The following is a 23,469-nucleotide window of genomic DNA, read 5'->3' as shown; positions in this document are numbered from 1 at the left end:
TCAGAGTCTGTGTAGGAACTGTGAGGTGGGTGTGTTGGGAACATTATTCCCTATTTTTCATAGTTCCACAATCTATTAATAGCCAGAGATGTGAATTAAACATTCTGCCAATCATGGTTATTTTATTTATAACCAGAGAATTGGGCTGATTCAAACAAGACCAAACATGCTTATTTTTAAAGTAAGGACATGTCCAAGAAATGTTACTTGGAAAACTAAAATAACCAACGCCCTTTCTTGTGATTGTAATATATAAAAATATATAATAATATATTTCCATTCACATTGTGTGTGTGTGGTCCAATGTGTGAGGGGCTTGTTGTGATCCTGGGGGTAGTGCATTGGTCTGTACACTGACTGTATGCCTTCTTAATATTGAGTTGCATCGGGTGGGGGGGCTGTTGAAACTGTTTTGAATGGGGTGTGTTTTGGGGTCTGGGGGTGAAATCAAACAGTGTATTCAAACTGGTTAGGGGTAGACTTAGACCCCCCAGAACATTCACACCTGGTCCTTTGTTGCAGGATTTGTTTTAGACATGTTTTTACATTAATTGATTAAATTTCCATTCTCAGGTTGAATGTCAATAAGAAGTAATATAATTGTGTGTATGACTTGACAATGTCCAGCTACATTATACTCCACATAGCTTTATAGGAAGCAGTTCCTAATCTACTGAAACTTCTACATTATGGGAATAATTTTGACCCACCCTTGGTTTTTTAATTTATTAAACTTTGAATTTGGCTCTATACTCCAGCATTTTAGAATTGATATTAAATGTTTTATATGAGGCGACAGTACAGAATGTCACCTTTTATTTGAGGGTATTTTCATTAATGTCTGTTTTACTGTTTAGAAATAAATATACTTTATTTACAGTTGAAGTCGGAAGTCGGAAGTTTACATACACTTAGGAGTCATTAAAACTCGTTTTTCAACCACTCCACAAATTTCTTGTTAACAAACTATAGTTTTGGCAAGTCGCTTAGGACATCTACTTTGTGCATGAGACAAGTAATTTTTCCAACAATTGTTTACAGACAGATTACTACATTTAATCACAATTCCAGTGGGTCAGAAGTTTACATACACTAAGTTGACTGTGCCTTTAAACAGCTTGGAAAATTCCAAAAAATGAGGTTATTGCTTTAGAAGCTTCTGATAGGCTAATTGACATCATTTTAGTCAATTGGAGGTGTACCTGTGGATGTATTTCAAGGCCTACCTTCAAACCCAGTACCTCTTTGCTTGACATCATGGGAAAATCAAAAGAAATCAGCCAAAACCTCAGAAAAACAATTGTAGACCTCCACAAGTCTGGTTCATCCTTGGGAGCAATTTCCAAACGCCTGAATGTACCACGTTCATCTGTACAAATAGTACGCAAGTATAAACACTATGGGACCACGCAGCCGTCATACCGCTCAGGAAGGAGATGAGAGAGAGATGAACGTACTTTGGTGCGAAAAGTGCAAATCAATCCCAGAACAACAGCAAAGGACCTTGTGAAGATGCTGGAGGAAACAGGTACAAAAGTATCTATATCCACAGTAAAACGAGTCCTATATCGACATAACCTGAAAGGCCGCTCAGCAAGGAAGAAGCCACTGCTCCAAAAAGCCAGACTACGGTTTCAACTGCACATGGGGATAAAGATCATACATTTTGGAGAAATTTCCATCACATTTTCAACTCTACTGATGGTTTTGTTAGATTTGGTTGTGCATTATATAGCGAACGTGCCCACTCTGGACAGGCTACCTACATGATGACATTATTATGGACAAAAAGACCCTCGATATTTATTGGAAAGGAGCATCAAGCTCTTCACCGTGCACTTTCACCACCCTGTGAAGTTCAGCATAACTTATTTCATCTGTAGCTTAATAAACTGCATGGTTTCCCAAGTCGTAGTGGGAGGACCACACCACATATCATCGTGTGACTCCAAGTTTACTTCAATATGATGGTTATTATATCAATATTTGTGCATAAAGCCGTTTCCACCGCCATTTCTCGCTTAATTAATTCTACAGAGGTATTTGCACCCCACTGCATCCACATGTTTCTTTACAATTTATGATCATTTTACATGACTGAAAATGAAAGAGAACTTTTGATTTGACATATTCATCATTTACCACTGTGGCTTCTGAATAGGTCACTGTACATTTATGGAACCTTTAAAACGTTGTAATGTTTTACCACAACCTTATATTTGGTTACACGTCACTATGGCTTCCATCCCTATATACCTCAGTGCATCCATCCAGGACTAACGTCTCCAAACAGATCTAAAAGGCCTCCCCCACCACTCAGACTTTCAAAGAAATTAAAGTTATCTCTGATACTCTGCTGTGCAGTTTGTTGTATGGACATTGCAGAGGCCCTTTTAAAATATCCACTCTGCTGTCTGGATCTACCAAAGGATCCAGTTACTATTCCCTGTGGACACAGCTGTATGCAACGTCATCTTCTTAGCTTGACTTCCATCCCCAAAAAACCTGTAGATACAGAGTACACAGTCAAGAGGAAGCCACTCCCTGTCCTCTTGTGTAGAGTTCTATGAAACAGAAAGTTATCTTTGACACCCTGTTGCTCAACCTTCAGGTGAAAGCACTAAAATGGCTGACAATCTAGAACTGTTCTGTTGCTCCGTCTGTCTGGATCCACTGAAGGATCCGGTGACTACTGCCTGTGGACACAGCTACTGTATGGGCTGTATTAAAGAAAGCTGGGATCAGGATGATCTGAAAGCGGTCTACACCTGTCCCCACACTCTAAACAATGCTGGGTTGTTTGGTTGACCCAAATGTTGGGTTGCAGGCGTTGGGTCACTTAGTTGGGTTGTTTTCTTTAAAAACTGCTGGGTTATGGATGCTGGGTGTTGGGTTATTGTTGCATGGTTATTGAGATATGACCCATCAGGTCAGATCAGAAGACTGTAGGCAAAGTTTAGTAGGGGTGTGGCTTTCAGATAGTTATTTTTAGCCACCCATGAGAGTAAATATAATTCCTGTTAATCTGGTCTGTTGCGTAGTTAGCACATGTTAAGGTTGAACATTGACATTTTTGTAGCTTCAATGATGCTTATAGAGTTTCCTAAAAGTCCACGTATGTCTCATTGTTGGGCTATGATACAGTGGTATACCTTATTATAATATGTAATAAATACTCTACATATTATAGAAGAATTTAATAAGGAAAAATTGAGTTTACAGTATGTAAACGCCTTAAAATAACCTACTGTAAGGATGACATTAAAACAGACCCAGTTGCTAGGTCAACCAAGCATGACATTAAAACAGACCCAGTTGCTAGGTCAACCAAGCATGACATTAAAACAGACCCAGTTGCTAGGTCAACCAAGCATGACATTAAAACAGACCCAGTTGCTAGGTCAACCAAGCATGACATTAAAACAGACCCAGTTGCTAGGTCAACCAAGCATGACATTAAAACAGACCCAGTTGCTAGGTCAACCAAGCATGACATTAAAACAGACCCAGTTGCTAGGTCAACCAAGCATGACATTAAAACAGACCCAGTTGCTAGGTCAACCAAGCATGAGAGTAAAAAATACCCAACTGATGGTTAAATTAACCCGTGTTCTGTTAATACTAACAACCCAACATATTGGGTTATTCACGCAACCAAACTGTCTGGGTCAAAATAACCCAACATGTTCTTTCCACTACTTAACCTGCGCTGGGGTACTAAATAAACCAGATTGAGTGCAGTGCAGACATACCTTCACCCCAAGACCTATTCTGAACAGGAGTGCTGTGCTCGCCTAAGTGGTGGAGAAACTGAAGAAGACAGGACTCCAGGCTGCTCCCCCTCCTGCTCTGTGCTATGATGGACCTGGAGATGTGGCAGGGATGTTTTTCAGAGGCACGGACTGGGAGAATAGCCAGGATCGAGGGAAAAATGAACAGAGCAAAGTACAGAGAGATCCTTGATGAAAACCTGCTTCAGAGCGCTCAGGATCTCAGACTGGGGCGAAGGTTCAACTTCCAACAAGACAACAACCCTAAGCACACAGCCAAGACAACGCAGGAGTGGCTTCGGGACAAGTCTCTGAATGTCCTTGAGTGGTCCAGCCAGATCCTGGAGTTGAACCCGATCGACCATCTCTGGAGAGACCTGAAAATAGCTGTGCAGCACTGATAGCAACAACAACCACCGCAGAAAAGTTGGCTGTGTTTACAGACAGACAGACGTACAGACAGACAGACAGAGGTTGTTTACTATGACTGGATGAAGGGATACAGTGTTGAAGGCTTCTTTTAGGTCTCCTGGTCTCTTGGGATTTAAACAGTGAATACAGTGAGATAGTCCTAACCATTCAATCAATGTACAGAACAAACAGTCATCATTAACACTATACAGAGTGGAGCCAATGGATATAATATATTATCAAAGAATATAATACAATAGAATTTTATGAATAGAAAATAATACATGTTTTGACATGAAAGCACAGCCAGATGATTTGACTTGACAGTGTGTCTCTATACCTCAGTCTCTGAAGACACCCAGCAATGGTTAGGATTATTAGAGAAGCTTTTCCTGCTGAAAGGCAGTTTCATTTCATCTGGTTGCAGAAAACAATTCATTGGATATGTTCATAACCCCGTCCACCTATAATATGTGGGGGGTTTCTGTCTGACTAAGAAGAGATACAAAGAACTCTGATTATAAAACGTCTTCTCTTTTTAGTCCTAGATATGGCTAGGGTTAGGGTTACTGCTGAATGTAGTAACTCTAACCCTGACCCTAGGCCTAACAGTAATACCCTACACTGTAATGTAAAGTATTACCTCATTCTCAATGATCAGTCAATACATACAGTATTCATTTAAACTACAGTATATTGTATCAATATCAACCCCCCCCCCCCCCCATTACAACCACTTATTAATTATTATAGACACTTATAATCAGTGTTATAACACATAAGTCTATTATAAGGCATTATGAAGCTTATTATAATAATTATAATATGTACTTCATAGGAACTGTTACCCTATATATATTCTAACAACTCATATTTGTTATATTCATTCCAAATGAAGGGCCCTAACCTAGAAACTAAAATATTTGTCTCCCTCTCCATGTTGAACGCAGTTCTCTCTCTATCCCTCCCTCCCTCCCTCCCTCCCTCTAACCTCACCTATCTGGCAGATCCAGAAAGTCCTCGCCCTCCCAAAAACTCACTTATGTGGAAACGAAACTGGTCTGAGTCTCTGTGTCGTCTGTCTGTGTGAGAGTGAACAACCGTCCAAATGGCTCAGCAGGGAGTACTGCTCGACCAGGACCAGTTCTGTTGTTCTGTCTGTCTGGATCTACTGAAGGAGCCGGTCACTACTGCCTGTGGACACAGTTACTGTAGAAGCTGTATTGAGGACTGCTGGGATCAGGATGTTCTGAAAGGGGTCTATAGCTGTCCTCCGTGCAGAGAGACCTTCACTCCAAGGCCTAATCTGAGGAAAAATAACATGTTGGCTGAGTTGGTGGAGAAACTGAAGAAGACAGGACTCCAGGCTGCTCCCCCTCCTGCTCTGTGCTATGCTGGACCTTTAGATGTGGCGTGTGATTTCTGCACTGGGACCAGAAAGCAGAAAGCCCTCATGTCCTGTTTGGTGTGTCTGGCCTCTTACTGTGAGACTCACCTCCAACCTCACTATGAATCTCCTGCTTTCAAGAAGCACAAGCTGGTCAAAGCCACCGCACAACTACAGGAGAAGATCTGCTCTCATCATGACAAACTGCTGGAGATTTTCTGTCGTACCGATCAGCAGTGTATCTGTATGCTGTGTACAATGGATGAACATAAAGGCCATGATACAGTGTCAGCTGCAGCAGAGACGACTGAGAAACAGGTAAGACCAGAACTACTTGTTGGTGACTGTCTGATAAACAAATAATTAAAGATACAGTAGGAACTAAGGCTGTTTGAATATGAGATCATTCAAATGAAATTGATCCTCAGCAGAACAAATATGAACACAAACCTTGAGTATATTGAGTTTGATCCAAATGTATCACAATTTTCTGAAGTCAAACACTATTATCATTCCGAATGCCCTTTTAGGAGTTCAAAGTTCAGTCTCAACCCCTTGATACATGTACGTCTACCATAAAAACTATAATCATTCACATAGCAACATAGAAAATGTCATATGGTAAAGGGACTTCCTCAAGATTTTAGACCTTCCTCTCTATGTGCCCTATGTCACATTACTATACTATTGATCTACTGGACAAATAAAGCTTGATAGCTCATTGAAGAGTGATTCTCCACAGAGGCAGCTGGGGATGAGTCAGCAGAAGGTCCAGGAGAGATTCCAGGAGAGAGAGAAGGACCTGAAGGAGCTCCAACAGGCTGTAAAGTCTCTCAAGGTGAGTATTGTTGACCAGAGGAGACACACCATTTCACTTCTCTCTTCCAGTCAGAGAGAGAGAGAGGCCCCTATCCAATCCCACTGTTGGGAACAGGCTGTCTGGACCCCTTTCAGAGAATAGACTGCTTAATGTAACCGGCGGGATATGAACCCGGGTCTACTGAGGAGAGAAACCAATATCTTGACTGTTTCACCAAGAGGACATTCCCTTTGGGTCGAGGGCCGACACTGATTTTGAAGTCGCAAGAGGGGTTACCTCATCACATAACCTTGAGTAACCATGAAAGACTCAAGTCCCCTATACATTAAAATGGAGCTCTCTCTCAATTTAATTCAAAGGGCTTTATTGGCATGGGAAACATATATGTTTACATTGCGAAAGCAAGTGAAATAGATAATAAACAATCAGAAATTAAAAGTAAACATTACACTCACAAAAGTTTCAAAGTAATAGAGACATTTCAAATGTTATAACTCAAGTGCAAACAGAGTGAGCCATTCGCCAGACTGAGTTCTGGAGGTGAAATGGAAATGAATGAGGGAGAGTTAAGTGAGGTAGAAGGTGTGGTGAAGAGCTCAGAACCAGAGCCTGGCATCAATGGACATGATAAAGAAGAATTTGGTGCAGTAGGAGTTACATTGTAGGACAAAGTGGATCCATACCTTTTGGCAGATCCATTTGTGGTTTCAGGGTGGGTGGGAAAGGAGTTGGGTGCAGTTGAATCAGTGAAGGTAACCTGTAGTGGACTTGTGATAATTGTTTGTGTTTCTTCTGACCAGAGGGAGCGTGTCACGCAACTTGGGTCAAGATCTGTTTCTTGCTTTGCTCTTAGGAACAGGGCACCATTGAAAGGAGTGATTTCTGGGGTAGCGTTAAGTGTAGAAGTGGAGCAATTAAGGTTGAAGACTGCTGGTGTTTGTGATTCCCGCCGTTTGGTGCAACACAGACCCGGTGGTGAGCGTGGTGAAACAGAGGAGTCACTGTCAGTCCTTTTGAGGTTTGAGTCTTTACCCAACAAAGTCATGGTAGGATATATCAGTTATCCTGTTAGAGCTTTTGTGGCGAATCCACTGTGCTGATTCAGGTGCAACGTTTATGGTAATGTTGCAGCAGTTTGTAGGAGGGAGATTCCAAGATGTGAGAAGTGTGCAGGAGGGCATGGGATAGAGGTTTGTGTAGTTTCGGTGGATAAAGTTGTGTGTGTCAACTGTTGGGATGCCCATGTTGCTGGGGATCGGAAGTGTCCAGTGCGAGAGAGGCAGGTTGAGGTGGCTAGAGTCAGAGTAGTGCAGAAGGTGTCGTATGCTGAGACAGTGAAGGAAGTAGAGGAGGATGGGTCAAGGGTGAGAGATCCTGAGAGGATCCCTGTGAGTAGTAGATCTGTGCCAGCATAGAGGGATAGGCCAACGAGTGATATATGCTTTAGTAAAGATAGCTTCTTAGAGTTCATAGCAATGGTTATCAACTGTACCGCAGAAATGGAACGTAAATCACCGAAAATAGATATTGTGGTGGCAGCTGCAGAGAAGTATTTGGGCATACAAGATTAGACTTCAGAAGAGTTACAGGGTGTGTTGAGTGGTGGTGTCCCGTCCTCCCAGGCCGTTGGCATGGTGCAGGAGCAGATAGGGTCAAAGTAGTGGAATGGGGTAGTGGGTATTTAATGAGTGTAGGGTTAGTTGGAAGGTTTTTAATTAAATGTTCCTTTCCCCTTTTCCCATTTTGTATCACAAAGTAAAATAGAGTTATATTATATTCCAGTTGGGGGCGGTAATGCAACATATTGGATGCCAACCGCCGTTAAACTCCAAAGAAGAAGAAATGTTACATTATGGCAATGTACAGTGTCCCTGCCTCTCTCATTCCATCACTTTTGCAGTAGTTGGTTGTATGGGTCTCTGTCTGTCAGCACCCCATTCATAACCAATCGTTGATGGATATTTATAGAGCTCTGATCAGGACGACAATTGATTATGGGTGTATAGTTTATCGAACAAGGCAAAACTTGGCTTCAGAAGCTGGACAGAATCCAGTATATAGCTTTAAGGATATGTATTGGTGCATTTAAATCAACATCTGTATGTGCCTTACTGGTGGAGGCAGGAGAGATACCTTTGGATATACAGCGTAAAAAATTGTCATTATCTTATTGGGTTGAAAGGCTGTGAGGTTGAGCATCCCACTGCTACTGTTCTAGATGACTGTTGGGAATATACTAGTAGACAAGGCAGTGGTTTTGGTTGGACAGTTGGAAAGCTTGCTGATGAGAGTGGTTTGAGGGAGTTGGAGGTTGGCCCTTCTGTGGTGATAGGGGATGTTCCTCCATGGTTACTCCCAGACCCTGTTGTTGATCTAACCTTGGTAGAGAAAAGGAAAGATTGGTCAGAAGTCAGTGATATAGTGAAACTGGTTGACAATTACATTGGTAGTAGATTTTATGCTTTTTTACCGCTTTTCACAGATGGATCCAAGGACCCAGATAGTGGGCTCACAGGAGCAGGCGTTTACGTTCCTGAATTTGATGTGCAGATATGTAGAAGACTAACAGATGAACTGTCAGTATACTCAGTTGAACTGTTGGCGATAATAGTTGCCCTCCAGTGGGTGTAGGACATACAACCTGTTAGAATTATAGTATACTCAGATTCTCTGTCTGTATTGAATAGTTTATCATCTGGTAAATCTAATAGGAGTGACCTGCTATTGGAGGTATTAATGTTATTATGGAGAATTGAGAGAATGGGTTTAGTAGTGAGATTCTGCTGGGTCCCAGCACATTCGGGTGTGGAAGGGAATGAAATTGTAGACCAGTTAGCTAAAAGAGCTTTGAAACAAGATATAATTGATATTAATGTTCCACTGGGTAGAGGTGAGGCCAAATGTAAGATCAGAGCCATTTTGATAGATGTGTGGCAGAAGAGATGGTACTCTGAGCACAAGGGCCGGCATTTATATGAATAGTTTACAGTTTTACAGAAAGGTCGATGGACCAAGATTCAAAGGTCAGATTAGGAAGGAAGAGGTGGTGTTTACTCGATTGTGCTTAGGACATTGTACATTGATCTCGTCATTACATCTGGTTGGCAAGCATGGGAATGATTTTTGTCTGGAGGGTACGTCGATGAAACGGTGGAGCATGTGTTGTTATATTGTTGTAAGTATGTTGAAGAGAGGGAAAGATGTGTAGGGTCATTGAGGTTGGACGGGGTTGGGGGGGGTTGGAAGGGATTTTGGGGATGGGGGAGGGTCTATTAGAAGTTAGTAGGGCTCTTCTTTATTTTCTCAGAAGTACTGAGTTAGGTAGGAGGATTTAGAAATGTTGGAAACCGCGATTGACCACACACTCCAGCACAGTAGGTGGCGGCATGCACCTTTAACGTTGGTTTGTGGACCGCCATTATATCATAGAAGAAGAAGTTGGTTGTGTGAGAGATTTGTGGTTCGTGAGGAGGGCTACTATTCTTTTTTCTTTTGGTTCTTGCGTATTTTCTGAATTTATTTTCTGATGGTGGAGGGTTTGTTTATTGGTTTCCATTGTTTATCGTTTAGAGTTGAGGGGGGAGTAGGGGTAGTTTGTTAGGGCGGCGTGATTGCCTCAACCGAGTGGAGAAGAAACGCTGTCGCTTCGGGTCCGTTCCGGAGAAAGGTGTGGAGGAAGTTTTGCTCATGGTCGGCGAACAGGTTGGAGCAGAACATCTGCATTCTGCATCCAGAATGAACAAGGCAGTGGTTGTGTTATTGAAAAAGGTTTGTCTTGTTGTGAGTGGGATTTTTGTGAGGGGTGTGTTGGTGCAGATGTCGCCTCTTTTGATAAGAGTTGTGGTGGCTAATCTGCCTCCGTTTATTACTTACGAACAGACCGCAAGTAGTTGGTTCGTTTTGGTAAATTTGCAAGTGGTTTTCGTGTGCTCTCGGCTGGGTGCCAAGCGGAATCCGTTAAACATGTCTCTTTTCGTAGACAAGTGTTTGTTTCTTAACAAACCTCAAGGTTACACAGGGGAGGGGTGGAACACAGGGTTTGCTAGCACAGATAGTTTTCGGTGTTTCTAGTGTTGGGATCATCAGTTATAGGCTACAAGCAGCAATATGATTGATAGGTAGGACAGGTATTGAACCCAAATAATCCCTACTCAGATGCGCTAACCTCAACCCTAGTAAACATGCATTATAAAAACCTTCTACATAATATTATCTCATATTGGGAGTAAATAGCCTCTGAATAGAAAAGAAAAAACACTGCATTTTCCAGCCCACCAATAAATTACATAATGCAACCGTTGTGGTTTGCATATTTACCTCAACATGCCCCTCGCTTGCGTGAGAAGGCAGAGTGCTCGATGCTGGTTGATGAATTTGACAATTAATGTACTAGGAAAATACATTTTTGTCGACCAGAGGTGACTGAATTAATGTTTAGGCGTATTGATAATCATTATAGTAATGAAGTATAATTTCAAAACATGACCATAAAAACAGGTAATAATAAACATGAATCATCATTATATTACTTCACAGTAATGTGTTAAATGCTTTTTCAGTCCTTCCTCTTGCGTTAGCAGTGTGGAAAGGGACAGAAAAAAGGGCTGGCAGGAGTTTTCCTGTGTGGTGGTGTATCCAGGGAGAGAACTAAACTAATCTTCTGAAATGTCATTCATGGTCTTATGCTGCCATCTATTGGAATTATTAAGCAACTGCAGTAGTACTGAATAAAGTGTTTTTCCTTACTAATCCTTACTGAAGTAGTGATTACTCAGAATTGCAAAATAAATGGCAGGGGTACCAGGAGGGAAGAGAGTACATTTTTTACATTTTAGTCATTTAGCAGATGCTCTTATCCAGAGCGACTTACAGTTAGTGAGTGCATACATTTTCATACTGTCCCCCCATGGGAAACGAACCCACAACCCTGGTGTTGCAAGCGCCATGCTCTACCAACTGAGCTACACGGTAGTAGTGCATGGCCAAGTGGTGGTGCGCAGGCCGTGGAGAAAGCGGTGGTGGGGAGGGTTGCAGCTGGGCTACATGAGCTGAGGCAGGTTTCTGTAGTAACAGAGACTCCGGTGGGCGAAGGCTTGGTGGGCTCATCCCAGGAAATATTGCCTGTCATTGGGGAAGAGGCTCTGATCAGGGGGGAAGTGCAGGGGGCAGAGACTGGGGAGGAGGAGGACGGTACCGTGCCAATGGAGGAGGAGGAAGAGGAAGAGGGGGGAGGTGAGTCTGCGGGAGCGGAGGACAAGGCGGTCTCGTTTTCAGACGGCTCATTGGATCCAGAGCTGACAGCCAGTCAGGCTGAGGGCCCAGTATATACGCTGAGAGAACTTTCTAGGTTCCTGATGGAGACTAAAGGGGAAAAAGAAGGTTCTGCTGGAGTCTTATTTGATTGATCCTGGAAGGTTTGTAAGGTCAGTACAACACGTGATGAAGAATGAGGGGTTTAGTGTCCTCTCACCCAGGAAGCGGTATAGGCTGAGAAAATGGGTCATGGGTTCTTAAGGGCATGTCTTCAGAATCTGCTTAAATGGATGGTTTTTTCTGGCATGGCGGCTTTATGGGCTTCTCTACTTGATTTTGATTGTGGTGATTTCCCTCCCACCTCTTATGGAGATTTCACGGTTAGACTTCCTTGACATGAACGGCGGCAGAGACTGGGGGAATATGTCAAACAAAAACATTTAAACGTGATTTTTTAGCAAGAGACACACAGTGATGTGATTAATGAAGTGTATTGGGGGTCTGGTGGAAGGGGGCGCAGGTGCTGAGCCATGGCACAAATCTTAGTGCAGGGGTAGCAAAAGAGGTGTGTAAGGGTAGGTTGTTAGTGGTTAGAGCCAAAATCAATGTCCTTGTTTTTGCTTTCCAAAATGTGTCTGCACCTAGTACAGGGCTCAGTTCTCTGTTTCACCAGGGCCCAGGCAGGTGTCCTATTGGAAATTCCATGTAAAGCTCTTCCAAGATGTCACTTTTTGCTCAAGCTTCCAAGGCTTTTGGGAGAGGTGGGGACAGCAGAAGGGGGAGTAACTACTGTTGTGGGGAGATGAGGGAGCCTGATGGGTGGGTAACTTCTATTGTGGGGGAGATGAGGGAGCCTGATGGGTGGGTAACTTCTGTTGTGGGGAGATGAGGGAGCCTGATGGGTGGGTAACTTCTGTTGTGGGGAGATGAGGGAGCCTGATGGGTGGGTAACTTCTGTTGTGGGGGAGATGAGGGAGCCTGATGGGTGGGTAACTTCTGTTGTGGGGAGATGAGGGAGCCTGATGTGTGGGTAACTTCTGTTGTGGGGGAGATGAGGGAGCCTGATGGGTGGGTAACTTCTGTTGTGGGGGAGATGAGGGAGCCTGATGGGTGGGTAACTTCTGTTGTGGGGAGATGAGGGAGCCTGATGGGTGGGTAACTTCTGTTGTGGGGGAGATGAGGGAGCCTGATGGGTGGGTAACTTCTGTTGTGGGGAGATGAGGGAGCCTGATGGGTGGGTAACTTCTGTTGTGGGGGAGATGAGGGAGCCTGATGGGTGGGTAACTTCTGTTGTGGGGAGATGAGGGAGCCTGATGGGTGGGTAACTTCTTTTGTGGGGAGATGAGGGAGCCTGATGGGTGGGTAACTTCTGTTGTGGGGAGATGAGGGAGCCTGATGGGTGGGTAACTTCTGTTGTGGGGAGATGAGGGAGCCTGATGGGTGGGTAACTTCTGTTGTGGGGAGATGAGGGAGCCTGATGGGTGGGTAACTTCTGTTGTGGGGGAGATGAGGGAGCCTGATGGGTGGGTAACTTCTGTTGTGGGGAGAGGAGGGAGCCTGATGGGTGGGTAACTTCTGTTGTGGGGAGATGAGGGAGCCTGATGGGTGGGTAACTTCTGTTGTGGTGGAGATGAGGGAGCCTGATGGGTGGGTAACTTCTGTTGTGGGGAGATGAGGGAGCCTGATGGGTGGGTAACTTCTGTTGTGGGGGAGATGAGGGAGCCTGATGGGTGGGTAACTTTTGTTGTGGGGAGATGAGGGAGCCTGATGGGTGGGTAACTTCTGTTGTGGGGGAGATGAGGGAGCCTGATGGGTGGGTAACTTTGGTGGGTAACTTCTGTTGTGGGGGAGATGAGGGAGCCTAATGGGTGGGTAACTTCTGTTGTGGGGAGATGAGGGAGCCTGATGGGTGGGTAACTTCTGTTGTGAGGAGATGAGGCTGTGGAGTTGTACTCTGATTTATAGAGGGCAGAACTCTGTGGTCCTCTGTAGAGCATGGTCCTTGTAATGCCAGGGTAGTGGGTTCGATCCCCGGGACCACCCATATGTAAAAATGTATGCACATGACTGTAAGTCGCTTTGGATAAAAGCGTCTGCTAAACGGCATATTATTATTATTATTATTATCCTGGGTGTTCTCAGGTTCTGCTCACAGACCTTTCCAAACTCTCTCTGTCACAGATAAATCAAATAGACATTTCCCTGGCCTTTCACAAACTCTCAGCTGCTGTCTCTCAGACGGTCTGCCTGTGGATTTTTATAAAAAGTTCTGGGGAATTATTGGACAGAACGTGTGTTCCGTGAGTGCGTCGGGGTGGGGGAGCTGTCGCTAAGCTGTAGACGGGAGGCTTTGACTCTCCTGCCCAAAATAGGGATTTGAGCGACATAAAGAACTGGAGGCCTGTGGCATTGCTCTGTTTGGACTATAAGGTCTTTACCAAGGTCCTCGCTAACAGACTGAAGTCCCACCTGGACTCTATTGTACAGAAGGACCAAACGTACTGTGTACCAGGACGCTCAAACCCAGACAATCTGTTCATAATCAGGAGAAAGCCTTTGATAGGGTGGACCATGAATATCTGTTCAATGTGTTGTTTTGGTTGTGGGGAGAATTTTGTGGCCTGTGTTCAAATGTTAAATAAATAAATATAAATAATATGCCATTTAGCAGACGCTTTTATCCAAAGCGACTTACAGTCATGCGTGCATACATTTTTGTGTATGGGTGGTCCCGGGGATCGAACCCACTACGCTGGCGTTACAAGCGCCGTGCTCTACCAGCTGAGCTACAGAGGACCACGTAATGTCGCGGTCGTATGCTGGGGCTTCATGTATGGTCAAGGTGTGGGGAGGGCTCAGTAGGCCAGTCTGGGTAGGGAGGGGCATTCACCAGGGATGCCCTCTGTCAGGGCAGCTATACACTCTTGTTATTGAGCCCTTTCTGGGCCTGCTACGCAGGAGGCTACAGGGAGTGTGGGAGCCAGGCATAGGGTTGGGGACAGGCATAGCAGTGTCAGCATACGCTGATGACGTCTGTGTTGGTTAGGGATGAGCAGAACCTACAGGCCCTGGAGAATAGTTTGAGGGTGTACGAGGGGGTGTCTTCTGCTTAGGTAAACTGGGGCAAGAGTGAGGCTCTGTTATGTGGGGCATGGAGGGACAGGGCACCTCCGCAGCTTCCAGGGGGGTTGCAGTGGGGCTGTGAGTGGCTCAAGATGCTTGGGGTGTATCTGGGCTCGGAGGGTTGGGATAGGAAGAACTGGGAAGGAGTGTCACAAGCGGTGGTGTCGAGGCTGACGAAGTGGAGGTGGCTCATCTCCCAAGTGGCATACAGAGGGGCGGTGCTGATCATCAACAACTTGGTGGCATCCTCTCTATGGCTTAAATTGGCCATTCTCAACACCCCCGGTGGTCTGCTTGTAGACCTGCAGCGCAAGTTAGTGAATTTTTTCTGGTCAGGGTGGCAGCGTTCTGACTCAGCAGCACAGAGGCTACTGTACCGTACGGAGGTGGGCTGGAGGGAACCAGCATGTGCTCTGTTGAGGAGGGCTGGTGGTTTGGGGCTGGATCAGCAGCTCTTCATCATGCGACAGGAGAGACTCAATACAGCAGGGGTCTCTGATTTGGCAGGGTATAGGTGGAGGGTGCTCTATAAGCTCCCAGTGCTGGAAAGGTCAGGGGTCGTCCAGTGGAGGGTATTACATGGAGCCCTGGACACCAATAGCTGGTTGGCTCGGGTTGACCTGGGAGTTGGGGAGGGGTGTCCGTTTTCTGCAATGACAGACTGTTCATCATGTTTTTTCTGTGTTGCCAGGGTAATGCCATTACTGTTGACGCCTTAGGGTTGAGTTTGAGTTGTACAAAATGATCAACAGTGTGGAGATGTTTCAGGAGGTATGGGGGCTCAGGGGGGCTGTCTGTACGGCTGGAGAGGAGGGGTTGGATGGACGGTTGGAATGTGGTGCTGGATGGTGTATTGTACTGTGGTGTTGGGTACTGGATAATGTGATTGTGTGGAGGTTGTGGTGGCAGGCAATGTGCTTTTAGGGGTGGGGGTGTTCGTGTAATGAGGATGGCTCATTAAAGTAAGACAAGTCAGTCTCTCTCTCTCTCTCTTAACAGCGCTCTGCACAGGCAGCAGTGGAGGACAGTGATAAGATCTTTACCGAGCTGATCCGCTCCATTGAGAGAAGGCGCTCTGAGGTGAAGGAGCTGATCAGAGCCCAAGAGAAGGCTCAAGTGAGTCAAGCTGAAGGACTCCTGGAGCAACTGGAGCAGGAGATAGCTGAGCTGAGGAAGAGAAGCACTGAGCTGGAGCAGCTCTCACACACAGAGGATCACATCCATTTCCTCCAGGTAACTCAACTGCCTTGATACATGTGTTATGAAACTAAAACTCAATGTGAAACTCTCAATCATTTGGTTCTGCTCTCTCTCTCTCTCTCTCTCTCCAGAGTTATCAGTCTCTCTCCGGTACCAGTGTATCTTCAGACTTACCCAGCATCGTTGTCCGTCCTCTTCAGTACTTTGGAGATGTGAGTAAGACTGTGTCTGAACTGAGAGAGAAACTAGAAGACGTCCTTAAAGGAGAATGGACCAAGATCTCCACTACAGGTGTGTTGAAAATAATAAGAACATCATCTTTAGACCATTGAAAGTTCCCTACTAGTCATATACATGTGGAATATGGTATGATGATAACATTCCCTCTCTCTGTGAATGTGTTTGTGTGTCTGTAGTGAATATAGTGGATGTTGTACTGCCTCCAGAGCCCAAGACCAGAGAACAGTTCTTACAATGTGAGTCTCTTTATTCTGAAGTAACTAACAGTCTCTTTTTACTGACACTCCTAACAATCCCTCTAGAAATATATAGCAATAGTAGATCTAATCAAAGACTGGGTATTTATCTGACTCCTCATATTTCTCTGATTTGATCTCTGCTGTGCTCTAATCAAAGACAGGGTAGATACAGTATCTGACTTCACTTATTGTTCTAACTCCCCTCATTGGTCTCTGCTCTGCTCTTCTCCCAGATTCCTGTCAGCTCACACTGGACCCAAACACAGCAGACACACACCTCTCTCTGTCTAAAAGGAACAGAAAGGTGAAATGTACAGGCCAAGAACAACCATATCCTGTTCATCCAGACAGATTCACAAACTACTACCAGGTTTTGTGTAGAGAGGGTCTGTCTGGACGCTGTTACTGGGAGGTGGAGTGGAGTGGGGGGGATGTTGTTACAGCAGTCTCATATAAAGACATCAGCAGAACAGAGAGAGGTGGTAGATTTGGATACAATAACAAGTCCTGGAGTTTACAGTGTTGTAGTGGTGGTTATAGGTTCAGACACAATAATGTTGGGACTAAAGTATCAGGCCCTCAGTCCTCCAGAGTAGGAGTGGACCTGGATCACAAGGCAGGTACTCTGTCCTTCTACAGTGTCTCTGACACAATGACCCTCCTCCACAGAGTCCAGACCACATTCTCTCAGCCCCTCTATCCTGGGTTTTGGCTCTCTGGGACTGCTGAGCTGGTTAAACTGTAGTAGGGTCCACATAGATACTAGTCATGCTGGTGTAGTCTATAGCTGAGCTGGTTAAACTGTAGTAGGGTCCACATAGCTACTAGTCATGCTGGTGTAGTCTATAGCTGAGCTGGTTAAACTGTAGTAGGGTCCACATAGATACTAGTCATGCTGGTGTAGTCTATAGCTGAGCTGGTTAAACTGTAGTAGGGTCCACATAGATACTAGTCATGCTGGTGTAGTCTATAGCTGAGCTGGTTAAACTGTAGTAGGGTCCACATAGATACTAGTCATGCTGGTGTAGTCTATAGCTGAGCTGGTTAAACTGTAGTAGGGTCCACATAGATACTAGTCATGCTGGTGTAGTCTATAGCTGAGCTGGTTAAACTGTAGTAGGGTCCACATAGATACTAGTCATGCTGGTGTAGTCTATAGCTGAGCTGGTTAAACTGTAGTAGGGTCCACATAGATACTAGTCATGCTGGTGTAGTCTATAGCTGAGCTGGTTAAACTGTAGTAGGGTCCACATAGATACTAGTCATGCTGATGTAGTCTATAGCTGAGCTGGTTAAACTGTAGTAGGGTCCACATAGATACTAGTCATGCTGGTGTAGTCTATAGCTGAGCTGGTTAAACTGTAGTAGGGTCCACATAGATACTAGTCATGCTGGTGTAGTCTATAGCTGAGCTGGTTAAACTGTAGTAGGGTCCACATAGATACTAGGCATGCTGGTGTAGTCTATAGCTGAGCTGGTTAAACTGTAGTAGGGTCCACATAGATACTAGTCATGCTGGTGTAGTCTATAGCTGAGCTGGTTAAACTGTAGTAGGGTCCACATAGATACTAGTCATGCTGGTGTAGTCTATAGCTGAGCTGGTTAAACTGTAGTAGGGTCCACATAGATACTAGTCATGCTGGTGTAGTCTATAGCTGAGCTGGTTAAACTGTAGTAGGGTCCACATAGATACTAGTCATGCTGGTGTAGTCTATAGCTGAGCTGGTTAAACTGTAGTAGGGTCCACATAGATACTAGTCATGCTGGTGTAGTCTATAGCTGAGCTGGTTAAACTGTAGTAGGGTCCACATAGATACTAGTCATGCTGGTGTAGTCTATAGCTGAGCTGGTTAAACTGTAGTAGGGTCCACATAGATACTAGTCATGCTGGTGTAGTCTATAGCTGAGCTGGTTAAACTGTAGTAGGGTCCACATAGATACTAGTCATGCTGGTGTAGTCTATAGCTGAGCTGGTTAAACTGTAGTAGGGTCCACATAGATACTAGTCATGCTGGTGGTGATGGTCCCCAGATGTGATGATTCATTCTGCTCTGTTTTTATGTACAATGATTTGATTGATTTGATCTTCAGAAGATGTTATGAATTACAATTCAATGCATTCATATTGTTTGAAAGTGCAATGTTTTAATCTTATACATTTACATTAATCATGATGTATGCTGTTAATGTATGTTGGTTGTCATTCAGAACCATTGAAATGTTTTCTCAATTGGTTCTCTGTCTCAATGTCATTTTCCTCAGTATCATGGAACAGGTAGTGTTACTTACTTGCTAATTGAACTATATGGGCCGGTTTCCCAGACACAGATGAAGCCTAGTCCTAGACTAAAAAGCATGTTCAATGGAGATATCCGGGAAACCGGCCCTAAATCTGGCATATTTTATTCTCCCATACTGCTCAGTCAAGCAACATTAAACCTGTCCAGCAGGTGGTGCTATTAACCAAACAATAAAAACCCAGCACATATCTTGACTTGTCACTCAGTATATCAGTAATGTTCAGAATTGTACTTTAATATCATTGGAGATTGATGGTCTTTTTAATCCACTACCCAGAGTCAGGAACAGATGAAGTTAGGTCTGCTACTGTTCAGTTATTAAATATGATTCATGGTGATGGGAAATAAAACATACATATAATAGTAGTTTTCCTTTGCTATTTATTCCAAGGTGTGCCTTTAACTTGTAAATGGATTGTGTTGAAGCTGGCATGTGGTGTGGATGATAGAATAGAGTGAATAGAGGAGAGAAGAGAGGAGGAGAGGAGAACATCATATAGAAGACAGATAAGATAGAGAGACAATTCATACCCAGGGGAGTTACTGACTCTGGCCCAAATGACACCCTGTTCCCTACGTAGTGCACTAGGCTACTTCTGACCAGATCTAAAGTAGTGCACTACATAGGGAATAGGGTGGAGATTTGCTCACTGTCATTAGAATGAAGATTTCCATACAGGAGTTACTGTCTCTGTCCCATTGAACTGGGTCACATTCTAAATGGTCACTTGTATTGATAGTCCATACTGGGCCTAACTGGGGTTAACCATACTGGAGGGTTTCTTTCTGCACACATATTCCCTCATCTCCAGAACTTTACCTGATGTCCCGTCTCTCTCTCTCTCTCTCTCTCTCTCTCTCTCTCTCTCTGTCTCTCTCTCTCTCTCTTCTCTCTCTTCTCTCTCTCTCTCTCCCCTCAAACCGTATAGAAAGCAGACAACCTCAATATGGTTTCATTCCTGTAGTTATCAGGACACATGGGGTGTGGAACTATTATCTCCTTTCTAAGTGTGAACTTGTCCGCTTCCCTTCATGGATTTAAAAGGAAATGACTGGTATATGTAAACTCCCTCTACCCCATGCCAACACCAATCCAATGCTGTACAATTAATTCCATAGCTTAACATGGGAAATGCTCACTGCCTCCCATAAGAGTCATTGAAGCGTTGGATGAGATAGGACCCTGCCTTCACCAGGGGATATTTGTTGGACCCGTCACAACAGGTGAGGAGGGCCTCATCCTCCAGCTGCCCAAAGAAAGCCAGGGACTGCCTTGTGCTCCAGTCTCCAGCAGGGGGCAGCAAAACCCTATAGACCTGAAAGGGAAAGTGAGGAGTAAAAACCTAAGGTGAATTTACATTGATGTTTCCAAAGAGACCTGAGTCGTATTCACTAGGCACCAAACTGAAGATAATTAGCTGAAAGTCATCATTAACACTATACTGAGTGTAGCCTATGGATATAATATATTATCATATAATATAATACAATGATCTTTGACATCGTTCAGTAATTGAGTCATGTAGGGGATGGATGATCTTGGACATCGTTCAGTAATTGAGTCATGTAGGGGATGGATGATCTTGGACATCGTTCAGTAATTGAGTCATGTAGGGGATGGATGATCTTGGACATCGTTCAGTAATTGAGTCATGTAGGGGATGGATGATCTTTGACATCATTCATTAATTGAGTCATGTAGGGGATGGATGATCTTGGACATCGTTCAGTAATTGAGTCATGTAGGGGATGGATGATCTTTGATATCGTTCAGTAATTGAGTCATGTAGGGGATGGATGATCTTTGACATCGTTCAGTAATTGAGTCATGTAGGGGATGGATGATCTTGGACATCGTTCAGTAATTGAGTCATGTAGGGGATGGATGATCTTGGACATCGTTCAGTTCTTGCTCTGACGGGTCTGAGTTTGTTTGAGGGGCGTGTTTTTCTTTCATAGGTTGTGATGATTGGTTGTGGTAGGAAGTTCCTGTTCTCAGACTGGAGGAGAGGATGGTCAAACTGGAGGCAGACTGTTGGGTTCTTCTCTCAATCAGGGGTCAGAGGTTGAGGGTTCAGTGTGCTGATGCATAGCTGCTGTATCATGGTTTCTGGCTAAAATGTCCTGGTGCTGGGTAAAGTTCATGATGCCGTTGAGCACATCTTTATCAAGGGTGCCAATAAATCTGGACCTGACTGTACGCTGTCGTGGTGGGGCAGCATGCGTCACGTGTCTCCATGACCCTGCGGGCTGAACCCTAAATGCTGTTGAGGCTCTATACTCCACTAGGAGGCTGTTGAGGCTCTATACTCCACTAGGAGGCTGTTGAGGCTCTATACTCCACTAGGAGGCTGTTGAGGCTCTATACTCCACTAGGAGGCTGTTGAGGCTCTATACTCCACTAGGAGGCTGTTGAGGCCCTATACTCCACTAGGAGGCTGTTGAGGCCCTATACTCCACTAGGAGGCTGTTGAGGCTCTATACTCCACTAGGAGGTTGTTGAGGCTCTATACTCCACTAGAAGCTCAAAGAGAAGTAAGTCTTATGTCACTACCAACCAATATATGACTTTATAAATCTCCAACTGATTGAAATTCCAGCTTGTAAACTCAGTGTCATTTTCCCCTTAATGGCCCCATTCAGACTCAGGTTGTACCACTGATATACAAAGCATTTGACACAACGGTTGGGTCAATATTTTGTTCCAAACAACTGTTGTGTTAAATGCGTTGTACAACCTGAGAGGGTATGTGGACAATATGTGTTTGTTTTCAGGTTGAAGTTGCCCTCCATCCAGCCCTCCTCAAGAGTAGGAGTGAGGAGAATTCTATCAACTCATGTGTTTACAGACATGTTACTTCAGTATGATCCTATGAACCAATCGGAAGTCAGATGTGTCTTCTACGTAAAACATTACATGTCATTGATAGGACCATGGGAAAGGTGTGTCCCCATAAACCATGTTATAAACTGATTGTCCTCATAAACCATATTAACAAGTATCTGTATGATCTTATGAGTTAACAATGTATCAAATGGAAGGGCAAGTCTCACCACTGAGAGGAAAACATCACTGGTCCACCTCTGCATCAGGTCAGCTATGTTGATCAGTACTGTCCCAGGGATGCTGGGAGCAGAGATGAACTCCCCTGACCTGGTACCCACCTATGGAGTTGTCATTTTAATATCAGTTTAACCCCATTACTGCTATAACACACACAAGCCATGTTAATAGAATGAAATGGATCCAGGTTCCATTTATTCTACAATAGATTTACTGCCTGTGGAACACTTCTCAAAAGTGGTCTTAAATCAAGGTGACTGCAGGTCTCAATCCCAAACGAATGGGGGAAGAATTAATGAAATGGCCACCCGGACTATTTAAATTGCCCCCCCCCCCCCCCTTTTTGATTTTACACTGCTGCTACTTGCTGTTTATCTATGCATAGTCACTTTACAAATGACCTCAACTAACCTGTACCCCCACACATTGACTGGCAGAGCTACTCCACCTCAAGAATGACCCCCTGTATATAGCCTTATTATTGTTATGTCATTTTATTGTGTTACTTTTTGATTTGATTTGTTTTTTAAATTTCGTTTATTTTGTAAATATTTTCTTAACTCTATTTCTTGAACAGCATTGTTGGTTAAGGGTTTGTAAGTAAGCATTTCACGGTAAGGTCTACACCTGTTGTATTCGGCGCATGTGACAAATGTAATTACATTTTATTTTATTTTATTTGAAAATGGCACCATCTAGAAAGATGGCATTTAGAGGTATGGAGAAACAAGACTCACACAACAGAGCTGACCACAACTGGACTGGACTGGCTGGGATATTTTCTTTACACATTGTCCTTTCAAGGATGGTTCCAGAACTTGGCTTGACTCAGCTCTGTAGCGTTAGCCAGCCCAGTTTGGCCCTGCTTGACTCAGCTCTGTAGTGTTAGCCAGCCCAGTTTGGCCCTGCTTGACTCAGCTCTGTAGTGTTAGCCAGCCCAGTTTGGCCCTGCTTGGCTTGACTCGGCTCTATAGTGATAAACAGCCCAGTTTGGCCCTGCTTGACTCAGCTCTGTAGTGTTAGCCAGCCCAGTTTGGCCCTGCTTGACTCAGCTCTGTAGTGTTAGCCAGCCCAGTTTGGCCCTGCTTGGCTTGACTCAGTTCTATAGTGACAAACCGTCATCAGTGTGTTGGAGGGGATCCGTCTGATCAAGGAGAGGCGCAGAATCACTGATCTGGACCACTTAGTGAGTCAATATTTGAGATGCGAGTGGATTTGTAGATTAGTGAGTCTGTGCAGTTGACCGCAATGGATTTGATCTAAAACATGCACAATGTCATGAAGACCACTGCTACTCCATACATTTTACATTTGACATTTTAGTCATTTAGCAGACGCTCTTATCCAGAGCGACTTACAGGAGCAATTAGGGTTAAGTGCCTTGCTCAGGGGCACATTTACGCCATTTAGCAGACGCTCTTATCCAGAGCGACTTACAAATTGGTGCATTCACCCTATAGCCAGTGGGATAACCACTTTACAATTTATTTATTTATTTATTTATTTTTTTGGGGGGGGGGTGGGTTGGGGTAAGGGGGTGTAGAAGGATTACATTATCCTATCCCAGGTATTCCTTAAAGAGGTGGGGTTTCAAATGTCTCCGGAAGGTGGTCAGTGTCTCCGCTGTCCTGGCGTCGTGAGGGAGCTTGTTCCACCATTGGG

The 23,469-nt window shown here is 44.3% G+C and overlaps 1 protein-coding gene across 1 annotated transcript; it reads left to right on the top strand.

Annotated features, from left to right (window-relative positions):
• Positions 1-5,254: 5,254 nt before the first annotated feature.
• On the top strand, positions 5,255-9,019 carry LOC311120314 (E3 ubiquitin/ISG15 ligase TRIM25-like; the record flags this gene model as incomplete). Its single annotated transcript, XM_084194936.1, has 3 exons — positions 5,255-5,886; positions 6,311-6,406; positions 9,011-9,019. The coding sequence occupies exons 1-3, from the start codon at positions 5,290-5,292 to the stop codon at positions 9,017-9,019; spliced, it is 702 nt and encodes a 233-aa protein (XP_084051062.1). The 5' UTR covers positions 5,255-5,289.
• Between the last annotated feature and the right edge of the window lie 14,450 nt (positions 9,020-23,469).

Source organism: Coregonus lavaretus (genome assembly GCF_964263955.1).
Source record: "Coregonus lavaretus genome assembly, contig: HAP1_SCAFFOLD_2708, whole genome shotgun sequence".
Classification (NCBI taxonomy): domain Eukaryota; kingdom Metazoa; phylum Chordata; class Actinopteri; order Salmoniformes; family Salmonidae; genus Coregonus; species Coregonus lavaretus.
Note: the sequence above shows the minus strand (reverse complement) of the source record. Positions and strands in the feature narration are given on the sequence as shown.